Source organism: Octopus bimaculoides, chromosome 19 (assembly GCF_046866305.1).
Source record: "Octopus bimaculoides isolate indiv1 chromosome 19, ASM4686630v1, whole genome shotgun sequence".
Classification (NCBI taxonomy): Eukaryota; Metazoa; Mollusca; class Cephalopoda; order Octopoda; family Octopodidae; genus Octopus; species Octopus bimaculoides.
In genome coordinates, this window is record NC_142946.1 from 28,285,902 (window position 1) to 28,299,480 (window position 13,579).

At 31.7% G+C, this 13,579-nt stretch overlaps 1 protein-coding gene across 3 annotated transcripts in view; it reads left to right on the plus strand.

Moving 5' to 3' along the window:
• Nucleotides 1-13,579, plus strand: part of LOC106878418 (sodium/potassium-transporting ATPase subunit beta-1) — a 64,291-nt gene that overhangs the window by 26,008 nt on the left and 24,704 nt on the right. For 2 of the 3 annotated variants that reach the window (XR_016245209.1, XM_052974641.2), the window contains exon 2: nucleotides 12,249-12,356. The exons of the other annotated variant lie outside the window; for it this stretch is intronic. Coding sequence is in view for 1 of the 2 variants with exons in the window: in XM_052974641.2 (XP_052830601.1) it covers nucleotides 12,249-12,356 (108 nt within the window). In the remaining variant the exon portion in view is untranslated. The remainder of the gene's footprint in view (nucleotides 1-12,248; nucleotides 12,357-13,579) is intronic. 3 annotated transcript variants of the gene reach the window in all.

Consider the following 13,579-nt stretch of genomic DNA (forward strand, 5'->3'; position numbering starts at 1 on the left):
ACGAAGGGTGCCGAGTCAGAGCTAAGTTATGCGCTGGGAAACGAGAAGGTATCAACGAAGCCAGATGGGCTCGTCGTGTGGAGAGTCAGAAGGGCAAGAAGTCCTGTATTAAGTCTTTAACTGACGAGCAGGGATGCAGGATCTATGGACAGGAGGAGTGTTTGGGGAGGGCGGTCCGCTTGAGCGCGGGGAGCCCTTAAGGGACTTCCTAGCTGGTGGACCTCGACTCTCAGCACATGAGGCTGAATGCTGTGAAGGCGCGATCACTCCCGCCAAGGTAAGAGGGGTGCTGGCTGAGTGCGCTGGGGAAAAGTCTCCGGGACTGGATGGTCTGCCCTATGAGTTTTATCGTTTAATGCCGGACTTGTTTGGGGATGTCCTGGCAAGCGTCTATGCAAACTGGCAGCAGAATGGGAGAATTCCCAGTTCTGTAAGTCGGGGAGTTGTGACGCTGATCCAGAAGGCCCCAAGCAAGGGGGATAGCATTAGTAATTACAGGCCCATAACTCTACTAAATGTAGAGTTAAAGATTTTGGCCAAGGTGTTAGCTAAAAGGTTGACGGCTGTCGCGGAGAAGCTTGTCGGGAAGGCACAAACCTGTGCAATCCCAGGCAGGTCGATCCAGGACAACCTTCACCTTCTCCGCTACACCTTAGACAGGGTTGGGAAATTAACCGGCAAAGGAGGGGCATTGGTCCACTTAGACCAAAGTAAAGCATTTGATAGGGTAGACCATCGGTACCTGGGGGCCGTCCTCGAAGCGGCTCGGCTGGGCCCAGGCTTTCGCGGGTGGATCTCCGCTATGTACAGCGGCATCAAGTCCACTGTCCAGATAAACGGTTACCTAACGGAGCCGTTTTCGATCAAGCGGTCTGTTCGTCAAGGGTGTCCCTTGTCCCCGGTCCTGTACGTCTTGGCCCTGGAGCCATTGCTGCGGAGGCTGGAGAAGTTAGGCAACATCCCTAATGAGATTGGATGCGGTAAATTCACTTCTGCTTATGCTGACGACGTCACTCTCATCGTGTCTAAAGAAGCACAACTACCTCGTGTAGAAGAAGCTCTCCGAAGATACGAAGCGGTGGCAGGAGCAAAAGTTAACAAGGATAAGTCCATCGGTTTGTGCCTTGGCACCTGGAGGAACAAGCCGTTATCGTCCAGTGTCGTTGGACACTGGACAGATGGTCCTGTTAAGTTGCTTGGAGTTTGGTTTGGTTCAGACTCCCAGACGGAGAAGAATTGGCGCGAGGTAGTGAACAAGGTGGAGGCCATAGTACGCAAGTGGTCCGGAAGGTTTCTGTCCTTGAAGGGTAGAGTGGAGGTGGTGCAGGTGTTTATAGCATCTGTAATCACCTACCGCCTGTCCATGGTGCCTTGCCCCGATTTTTGGCGAAACAAGCTGGTACGACTCTTCCACTTTTTGTGGAGGTGGAGGAAAGCCACTTGTGAGGCGCTCCGTGTGCTGCCAGGAACCGCTAAAGGGTGGTGTGGGGATGCCCTGGCTAATGATGCGCAGACATGCGTTGAGGCTGAGACATCTCTGGTGCCACCTGGTGGGTGATAAGGTGTGGAGTCCATTGGCGGAGGAGTCCTTACCACGACCGGCCTCGCTGGAAAGATTTAAACCCAGTCTCATTAGAAGACGTAATATGACTTTATGGCAGAAGGAGTGCCGTCAGGCACTCTGGCTTATCCACAGGACAGGCGAGGCTGGCTGTGGGAATACCACCTCGGTATTCTACAGAGGGCTAGTGGAGGGGAAAAACGATGACGTCCTAGGAGAGGCTCTGGGGTTCGACGAGAACCAACTTACCAACCTGTTTCGTAAAACCTTCAAGTCGGAGTACTTGGATAATTTCCAAAAATCTCTGACTTGGCAGTGTTACAGGAATGCTCTACCTGTTTGCGAGAAGTTATCCAGGCACGGTTTAGCAGTGCCACCGACATGTCCAAGATGCGAGCAAGACAGTGAAACTGTCCAACACGCTTTTGTACATTGTCGGCAGCTCTCCAGCTTGATAATTTATGTAGAACACGTGTTGTCGCATCTGGGACGAGTACAGCTGTCGGCTGGGTCTATGATAAAGATGATACCGCCAACTGGACTCTCAAAGGAAGGTGAGGCTTGCTTTTTCTGTACGGTAGCAGTGTTGAAAGAGTGCATATGGAGGACAAGAATGGAAGGTTTGGTGACAGGGTACTACATGTCCGGCCCTGGATTGCTGACTTACTTCAAATACCATCTGAAGAGCAAGATAGGGCTGGAAAAGAGAACCCTGTCGGCTAGAGTATATGAACAGAGATGGAAGGTAGTAGTGAAAAAGGTGGGTGTGAGTCACCCAAACTAATCATCGAAAAAAATAAAAGGCGAGTTGCTGGGCCTTATAGGTGTATGTGTGTGTATGTATGTATATATGTGTATATGTATATATATATATATAGGTGTGTGTGTGTGTATGCATATGTATGTCTGTATAATTGAAAGGGGGGAAAAAAAAGTCAACGAACATATGAATTTTAAATATAAAGACAATCGTTAATTTTTAAAAGATCATTTGAACTCATACATTTTGTTTATTTGTTTGTCCTGTATTGTACCCATCTTTGTATTCGATCCATAGTGATCATAATAAAAATTTATCAACCAGCTGGTCATGCTACTTCAGGCTGATGACAAGCAAAGGCTCAGAAACATGTCCCTGAATGCTGGCTAGGCTGGGTGGAGGAGTTTGTCTCCCCCTCGCAAACATAAGGACACAGTAATTGTGTCAAGGCCGACAGGAAGCGGTCCAGCTTCCTAGGGCTAAACAGCAGTAGTATATTCCCTTATTGGGATTGTCACATTAAGTTGACAATATATATATATATATATATATATATATATATATATATATATATATATATATATAATAATAATATTAGGGATAAAAATCCAAATTTACAGGTAAAAACTCAATTAAATTTAATTTATCAAAAATTAAAATTAAATTAAGTTTCACAGTATAAGATATATAAATATATAATATTGGAGAAAAAAACCAAAGTACATGAACTTATCCATGAAAATCCACAGTCATATATCGAAAAAATTAATAAGTAAATACACAATAAATAAGCATAATAAAATACAAAGTAAAAATCATAAAATAATGATAATAAAATGACTACACGTGTTTCATAACCAAGTTTCCAAATAGAAAATAAAATATATTCAAATCGATTAAATCAATCGAAAATCAATTCTATTCATTAATATAGCTAATCTTCAGGTCAAAATACAACAACAATAATAATAAAATCAATGTATATATCAACCAACAATAAATAATGAATGTATATAAAAATACTTATTATATTAAGATAGAAAAATGTTAAACAATATTATTAAAAAGTAATTTAATACTAATCTTAATGAAAATTATAAAATTGACATTATTAACTTTACGTTTATTAGAATATAAACTAACAGAAATATTAAATGCAAATCTTATCTTAACGAATCTTTCGCTTAAAATACAATTTAAACGAAGTTTTAGGTTAAACTAAAATTATAAATGTAAAATAAATAACTTTAATTTTAATATAAACTAACGAAAAATTAATTTATATAAAAATAATTATATCATCATTAAATAAAAGAAAAAAACATTTAGCAAAATTATTGAAAAGAAATACAAAATTTATATAATCGAATCTCTAATTTAAATAAAATTTTAAATGTTGTACTAATAACTTAATCTTAATTAGAATATTAACTAATAATCAAAGAAATTATATAAAAAAAACTACTTATTTATCCCATAAATCAAAAAGAAATATTAAACAATATTATTGGAAAAAATGCAACACTAATCTAATCGAAGTTTTGGTTTAAACTAAAATTATAAACTTTATACCATTAACTTAGTGTTAAATAAGGTATCAGCTAACATTGAATATCAATGGAATTAATATAAAAATATATATTTTTCCAATCAATGATAGAAAATCATTTAACAATATTAATAAAGATAAAAGCAATACTTATCTCAACAATGCTAAAATTTAAACTAAAAATTTTAGATGTTATACTAATAACTAAGCGTTTATTAGAAAGAAGTCGCATGAAGATATTGCGTTAAAAAAAAGAATAGAATAAAGAGATATAAAAACATGACTGAAAGTTTTATTTATAAAATCATGAATGAAAATTAAAATTTACATAACTTAAATCGTAATAAAACAATTAATTATATTGTAAACATTTTATGGAGCGTTAAAATCTAAGTAATTATAGAGTATAAAGAATAAGACTAAGAAACATAACTTAGATAATATATATGAAATAAGCTAAAATACTATAATTAAATTAATTAATCAAAATATTTATATTATTAATTTTATAAAAATCATAGTGTCATTAAAATATTAAATCCTTAAACTCACTAAAAATATTAACGTACCAATAATACACAATTAATAAATATAAATTATAACGACTACATTTAGTAAAGAAGGAATAGTATATACATACATACACACACGCACGCAGATATATATATATATATATATATATATATATATATATATACAAACACACAGAGACTAATACACACACATATATATAAACATACATATATATATATATATATATATATATATATATATATACATATATATAGACACAGTTAGCTAAACTTATATAAATAATTTATGTCTACATTTAATTTTTCGTTCATCAAAAGAATTAATCAAAGTATTATAATTATTTAATAATATCTCCTTAAATTCATTAGTACACAACTTACAAAAATTATTACCTATACGATAGGATTTCGCCTTACAAACTATCTCCCAATGTAAAATGTACTTAATATTTTTAGATTTAAGTTCCCAAATATATTTACTAAAGCCAGTAGAATTAATGAAATTTTTATTGTTAAAGGAGTGCATATGTTGAGTCACCCGTAATTTAATTTTATTAGAAGTCGATCCTATGTAAATCTCATTTAAATTATAACCATTATGGTTATTCCCCTCCATTAAAGTCACTATACATTTATACACGACATCCTTCAAATTGCATCTATTATTAAATTTGCATTTAGTGTACAATTAATTATATCCTGGTCCTCATTATTATTATTATTATTAGAATAAGTATTTAATTTATATTTGTAATACTTATTTAACTTAAATCTATTAAAAGAAGAGATAATGTTACCAACATTATTATTAGTAGAATAACCTACACCAAAATTATTAGTAGAAAAGATATTATAATATTTTTTATTATCTCTAAGGAATGTATCAATAACTTAAAAATTTCTTTAATAATGTTAGTTTTAACTTGAACGCGGTATGGAATGATTAGCCAAAGTTTGTTCTTATTATAGATATTATAATATTTTTTATTATCTCTAAGGAATGTATCAATAACTTAAAAATTTCTTTAATAATGTTAGTTTTAACTTGAATGCGGTATGGAATGATTAGCCAAAGTTTGTTCTTATTATAGATATTATTATATTTATTATTTATATTATTAAATTTATTATATAAGTCATACCTACCTTCTTCATTGCATAAATTAGGGCCTTATTAAGTACAATCTCATTAATAGAAGAATAATAATTATCAATATCTATTTGAATAAATTTATATCTATTTTTATCTTTAATATTATTAAACCATTTTAAAGTATCAATAGTACTATTCCATAATTTAATGTAGTTAATATCATTTAATCTATTGATATATTTATCTAAAATTATCTTACTTAATTTACCTAGATCTGACTTACAAGGGCAAATAAGCCTAACTTTAGGGTCAGAATAAAAATTATCCTTATGGTCTTTCAAAGTAATTCTTGGGTGCATAGGTACATAAGGTTCAGTCTTATTATCTAATTCATATTTCATCATTATTAATTTAGAGACCTTATTTATAGAATATAAAGTATTTTCCGGAACAATTTTATATTTTTTATTAATTTCTTTCTCATATAATTTGACATCTAGTTTATACAGGTTCCTAGTTTTATCTGATTGTACTATAACTCCATCCATATTTCTAAATTGTTTTATTTTAATAGCTAGATTTCTTAAATAATCATTGTCTATTTGGGTATTTTTGAAATTTAATATTTTTCACCACCTTCTAAATATTATCCTATAAAATCTGTAAATCCCCATTATACGGGGGTTCTTTTCAAGATTTAAATTTAGAATTAATGTAACTTAAATTATCTACATCATTATTATCAGTAATATTATAATTATTATTAAAGTAGACTTTCCATTTAATTCTAGTAATAAAATCCTTAATATTATTAATAAGTTTCAAAAAATATTCATTTCTAGATGGAATGTGGATATCCTTCAAAGATGAATTCCAAAACAGCAGCTCTATTCTACCTGTAAATTCCATAACTAATGAAAATTGGAAGTTAAATACAAACAATAAACGTTAATTATAAATTGGAAAAATTATGATAATAATATTAGGGATAAAAATACAAATTTACAGGTAAAAGCTCAATTAAATTTAATTTATCAAAAATTAAAATTAAATTAAGCTTCACAGTATAAAATAAATATATAATATTAGAGAAAAGAATCAAAGTTCATGAACTCATCCATGAAAATCTACAATCACATATAGAAAAAATTAATAAGTATAATAAAATACAAAGTAAAATTCATAAAATAATGATAATAAAATGACTACACGTGTTTCATAACCAAGTTTTCAAATAGAAAATAAAATATATTCAAATCGATTAAATTGATTGAAAATCAATTCTATTCAAAAATACAGCTAATCTTCAGGTCAAAATACAATAATAATAATAATAAAAGGAATGTATATATCAACCAACAATAAATAACGAATGTATATAAAAATACTTATTATATTAAGATAGAAAAATGTTAAACAATATTATTAAAAAGAAATTTAATACTAATCTTAATGAAAATTATAAACTAACAGAAATATTAAATGCAAATCTTATCTTAACGAATCTTTCGCTTAAAATACAATTTAAACGAAGTTTTAGGTTAAACTAAAATTTTAAACGTAAAATAAATAATTTTAATTTTAATATAAACTAACAAAAAATTAATTTATATAAATTAATTTATATAAAAATAATTATATCATCATTAAATAAAAGAAAAAACATTTAACAAAATTATTGAAAAGAAATACAAAATTTATCTAATCGAATCTTTAATTTAAATAAAATTTTAAATGTTGTACTAATAACTTAACCTTAATTAGAATATTAACTAATAATCAAAGAAATTATATAAAAAAAACTACTTATTTATCCCATAAATCAAAAAGAAATATTAAACAATATTATTGGAAAAAATGCAACACTAATCTAATCGAAGTTTTGGTTTAAACTAAAATGATAAACTTTATACTATTAACTTAATGTTAAATAAAGTATCAGCTAACATTAAATATCAATTAAATTAATATAATTTTTTGTTTATATTAAAATTAAAGTTATTTATTTTATGTTTATAATTTCAGTTTAACCTAAAACTTCGTTTAAATTGTATTTTAAACAAAAGATTCGTTAAGATAAGATTTGTATTTAATATTTCTGTTAGTTTATATTCTAATAAACGTAAAGTTAATAATGTCACGTTTATAATTTTCGTTAAGATTAGTATTAAATTTCTTTTTAATAATATTGTTTAACATTTTTCTCTCTTAATATAGTAAGTGTTTTTATATACATTCATTTGTTATTTATTGTTGGTTGATATATACATTCCTTTTATTATTATTATTGTTGTATTTTGACCTGAAGATTAGCTATATTTTTGAATAGAATTGATTTTCGATTGATTTAATCGATTTGAATATATTTTATTTTCTATTTGGAAACTTGGTTATGAAACACATGTAGTCGTTTTATTATCATTATTTTATGATTTTTACTTTGTATTTTATTATACTTATTTATCGTGCATCTACTTACTAATTTTTTCTATATGTCACTGTAGATTTTCATGGATGAGTTCATGAACTTTGGTTCTTTTCTCTAATATTATATATATATATATATATATATACACACACACACACACACACACACACACACACACACACACACACACACACACACACACCAACATATATGTTATTGACTATTGGATGTTGTGAATAACTGAATCTGCTACTAATCTAAAAATGTCAGGGAACACATTCATTCTTTTGAATTCAATCTCATCTACACATAATCACACAAGCTGTTCGACTATATTACTGAGGTGAACACAACATTCTCTTACAGAACAGGGTCACATCATTAGTCTCATTTTCCAACTTTATTTTTGCTTTCTTTATTTTTTGAATGGTCATGTTCCATTTAAACATACCAATAAAACATGATGAACTGAAAATGTAACTACTCTTCATTTTCTTTGACCCATCTCTTCATTTGTCAAATTAATCTTTTTTATTAACCAACTTCAAAGAGCAGCTATACAGTAGCCTTTTAAATCTCTGAAGGTACACAGTATAATTCTTTTCATACATCTAGCATTCAAAAACTATAGAGCCTGAGCTTTTGCTGGACATCACCAAGCAAGTGCAACAAACAAAGAAAATAAATATCCTAAAGAAAGAAAATACCTTTTCTATAAACTTTCTGCAAATCTTCTTTGCAAACGCTGCAAGCATGTTATCACATCAGTTCTGCAATCTAACAATTGCTTCACCTCCATAAGGATCCTACTATTGAAAATATGGAAACCTAACTCAGAAAACAACATAAAAACAGATACACAATCTATATCTTGCACCAGAGGTTCAGAATTAGCTTTCTATGTTTGGATTTCATGCCAATACTTGTGTATCTGACTGAAGTCTATAGACACTTCATAAATCTTTTGCTTGCTCTTATGACTTTCTACTTCTGCACTAACTTTTCAGCAACAAACTGTGTATGGACAGTTTGTCTTCATTTTTCTTTCTTTTGTTTACATTGCATATTTTTTGTTTTGCTTCTAATTTTCTGCTTTGTTTGCACCAACTTTACAAATACTAACCTATCTTCTATGCCATTTTGTACACATTCACCTGCAAATTTTAAGTGTGTAAATGTAACAACAATTGGCTTTTGCATTTCATTTTATTGATAGTAGCTTTCACCCTGCAAACGTTGTTGTCCATGTGGTGGCATGTGTATGTAAACCTAACAGAATAGCAAGGTGAAGAGCTGGCGAAAACATTAGCACGCCAAGCGAAATGCTTAGCAGTATTTTGTCTGCCACTACGTTCTGAGTTCAAATTCCGCTGAGGTTGACTTTGCCTTTCATCCTTTCGGGGTTGATTAAATAAGTACCAGTTACACACTGGGTTGATAGAATCGACTTAATTCATTTATCTGTCCTTGTTTGTCCCGTCTGTGTGTAGCCCCTTTTGGGCAGCAAAGAAATAAGAATAGCAATGCTTAATTTCCTGTAGTTCACCTTACTCATAGCCTGCAGACTCACATGTAGCTTGCAATTGATTCATGTTCATATTCATTTTCAGGACAATATTGCAAAAAAAGCACAATGTCAATACAATGTGTGGTATACTGATGCTATTTGTCAAACTGGCATATTCCCACATGGTGAGAGGTCAAACAGAACATGAATCCAGGCCGTTGCCAGTATCGCCTGACTGGCCTTCGTGCGGGTGACACGTAAAAGCACCTACTACACTCTCTGAGAGGTTGGCGTTAGGAAGGGCATCCAGCTGTAGAAACTCTGCCAAATTTAGATTGGAGCCTGGTGTTGCCATCCGGTTTCACCAGTCCTCAGTCAAATCGTCCAACCCATGCTAGCATGGAAAGCGGACGTTAAACGATGATGATGATGATGAGTGAGAATTTCAAGAAATTAACTAACTAATCACTAAGTAAACCTATTTCTACAAAAAAGAAAATGCACAAATTGTGCTACATAGGTCTTTCAAAGCCCAAAATTAGCTTGTAATCATCATATTGAGAATGTTGTTTATTCCCTCTTGCTGTTTTACAACATATGGAAAGAGATATCTAAATTTTACCTGGCAGATTCCTTGTATATGTAAATTTAGTTTTTCTTTAACAAATATTGGTCAAATTTCGCCAGTGAAAATATATTGTGTAATGTATATTGTTCCATAGATTATCAAAGTCTGATGTGATGTTTTTTTTTTGTTTTTCTTTTTTAAGGAGTTAGTTTTCACATTTTATTAGTTTTTTTAAATCTAAGTCTACATGCAATTCTGAGAAAGGTACAAGGTGGTTGTAGGATGTGCTGGAAACCACAACTAAATCTCCTTTAAATTACACACCTTTTTGTTTGAAGATATTTTCAATTTTTTTTCTTTTACTGTAAAGCACTTTTCCCATTGTGCTTAAGTGCATAGTACAAAAATATAAATTGGCCAAAATCGGTCCAGAGGGGGCTGGAGGGGTGTGAAAAATTCATAGATTTTCCAAAAGTTTTTTTTCATAAAAAGCTTCTCTCCATTATTTCCAAGGCTGTCCTGAAAAAACAATTTGAAAAATCCCTGTCAAAATGGAGAAAATCCAACTTATGTGGCATTCTGATCTGAAACTCCACTATTTATAGCCATTTTAAATAGGCCATTAAAATTTTATTGAAATGGTACCATGTCCCAGAATCTCAGAATTTATTTAGCTCTATACCTACAATAAATGTCCCAAAATTCAAGTCCCTGTGGCTTGTGTTTTTTTTATTTAACTAGGTCTGAAAACACTGCAAAATTGACTGTTTGTAACATGTTACAAAATAGACTTTACATGAATATTTAAAAAATTGGCCAAAAAATAGTTTTTCTTTACAAGAACCTGAGAAAAAATAGGCAACTACTATAGTGTAATTTGAAGTTGATTATCACCTCAATTTCAAAGATATGACATCACAAATATGGTTAATTATTCATTTAGGTCAATTAGGGAAGATTTCATCCAATTTGCTGTCCATTCAACTTGTCATATTTCCTAAAATCATCTAAATTTCAGAAATGAGATATCACAATGCTTCTTTCTGGATGCTCTCCAAGAAAGCATACAATAGAAATTACATTTAAATTTTTCATAGTGATAATTTAGTCATTGTGCTGCATCAAAAGAAAAATAGAAGTGGAATGTTATTTCATAATCAAGGATTACCTGTGTCCCTGTATTATCATCACCAGTTTTATTATGAGTCAGTATGACTTTAAAAGCTGTCAATAGCTTGGTTTTACTTTACCACCAAGAAATAAAATAAGGCTTTTATCAAATAGAAATTGTTCCAGTCTTTGGCTCCATGATTAAGAACCCCTTGCATAAGGTTCCCTCATTTTTTTTTTTTTTTTGGTGGGGGTGCATCTTAACACTGAAAGGAAAATCTATATATTATAAATAAATTAATTTCTTTCAATATAAATTATGAGCTGTATACATTTAAAATTCCCGGCGGCCGTTAAATGATGATGATGTATATATTTCCCTATGTAGAATCCTAACAACTGAGACAAGCTAAAGAGGGAGCTTCTATGCAGTCACTCAGCCTGCTAGTAATGGCAGCTACATTTTCTCAAATCATATTCATCCATCTTAAATCTAGAAAGACATTAGACAGTGCAGTGGTCAAGGCTGGAATGCCTTTCATCATAAGCCTAATCAATCAGGATCTAGAGCTAAACAACAACCAACAAAGCGATGTGGGTTTATGCTGTCAATCTGCTTGAAATAGTGACCAGATTTCCCTCAAATCAAACCTTATTGTACTAAAAAGGAAGAGCATTTTGGATATAAAAATTCTAGATACAACTAAGAAGCTAAGGTCGACCTGGGATTAAACAAGAACAAATGAATTTGAGGGAGTCTCCATGTGATTACTTGATCTGATAGAAATAGCAAACAAATTTCCTTTTAAATCATTCTTTACCATCTTTTCTATACTAGTTGGGTTGGGCAAGTTTTTGAAACAGTGTTTTACAAGTAGGTACCCTTTACATTACTAACACTTAATTACCTCCTACAACATGCATGTACAGGTTATACCAACTCTGAAACTAAGATATACAGGTCATAAATGTACAATTCCCGAAGGGAAAAAGTTCAGCATAGTCATGACTGAAATGTTTTGCTTTATTAGGATTGACATGCATCTAATAAAAAAAACTAAAAGGAATTCAAAACAGAGTCTGCTCTATCCATGTGCCTGACTTTCTCATGATATTCCCAATTTCACTTTCTTATGCAGGTCTTGCCTTACATATTCCATCAAACAGCAATCACTTGATTAAATTCAACACCTTCATTAAAGCATCTTATCAACCATACTCTGAAAACATTAAAACAATTCTTCAAGGTAAGATAGCTGAAAACGAATTTTTTTTGTGACATTATGATGTTTTAATTTCATAACAAACTAAAATCTATTGATAAAGCACTTGACTGTCTTGATTTTATATCTTATTAATGATTACAATTAATATACTGTAAAGAGTTTTTGTGATATTTCTGCTATAATGAACACTGCTTGTCTTATTCATTTGTTATTAATTAATAAGAAAAGGAGGAGTAGGGGCCCACTGAAGGCCTTTCCAGACTCGTGATATATAATGCTGCCTATATTCAGTTTGACATTCTATTAAATGGATGCTTGCAGGGGAAGTGAAGGCAAAGAGAGAATTCCAAAGAACTGCATTTTTGGGATGATATGATTGGTAAAAGGATTTAATTAATCAGGTAGGACAAGATGGAATTAGTATCTAGTTTGCTAGTTTAACAGAGCTGAAGCTGTTGTTGCAAAGGGAAAAAAAGTGTGTCTGTATGATAGTAGTTGTATCTTGTTGAATAAATGAGGCTTTACTAATCATCCTTTCAGTATGGTGTAAGATATTTGAGCATGTGGCAGTATCAGCACTATGCCTGGTATATGAACAGTTATCCTATATGGATTGAAATCAAACTTTGTAAAAGGCAAGCAACTGATTAGGTCTGAAGTATTTTCTGGCCTTGAAAATTCTGTAGGATAAAGTTTTATGGCAACTTCTTTGCCATAAAAAAAAAAAAAAAAAAAAAAAAATAGGGGTGCTTAGTATTTATATGGCATTTAAGTATTTTTTTATATATTTAGTCTCATTCAGAAGAAATTAAGTTTCACTGTGACATGAAAGCATTTAATGTTTGATACAGTATAGTATATAATTTCAGCATTCTGAAAGTATAAAAAAATAATAATTCATTCTCACTCTTAGCAAAGAAGAGTTGACCCATTTGTCTGATTGATCAATATCATCATTTAATGTCTGCTCTCCATGCTGGCATAGGTTGGACGGTTTGACTGAGGGCTGGTGAGCCAGAAAGCTGCACCAGGCTCCAATCTGATCTGGTAAAGTTTCTACAGCTGGATACCCTTCCTAACGCCAACCACTCCAAGAGTGTAGTGGGTGCTTTTACATGCCACTGGCATGAGGTCCAGTAAGGTGGTACTGGCATTGGCCATGCTCAGATGGTGCTTTTTACATGCCACCTGCATAGGAGCTAGTCAGGTGACACTGGCAACGACCACGCTCGAATGGTGCTTTT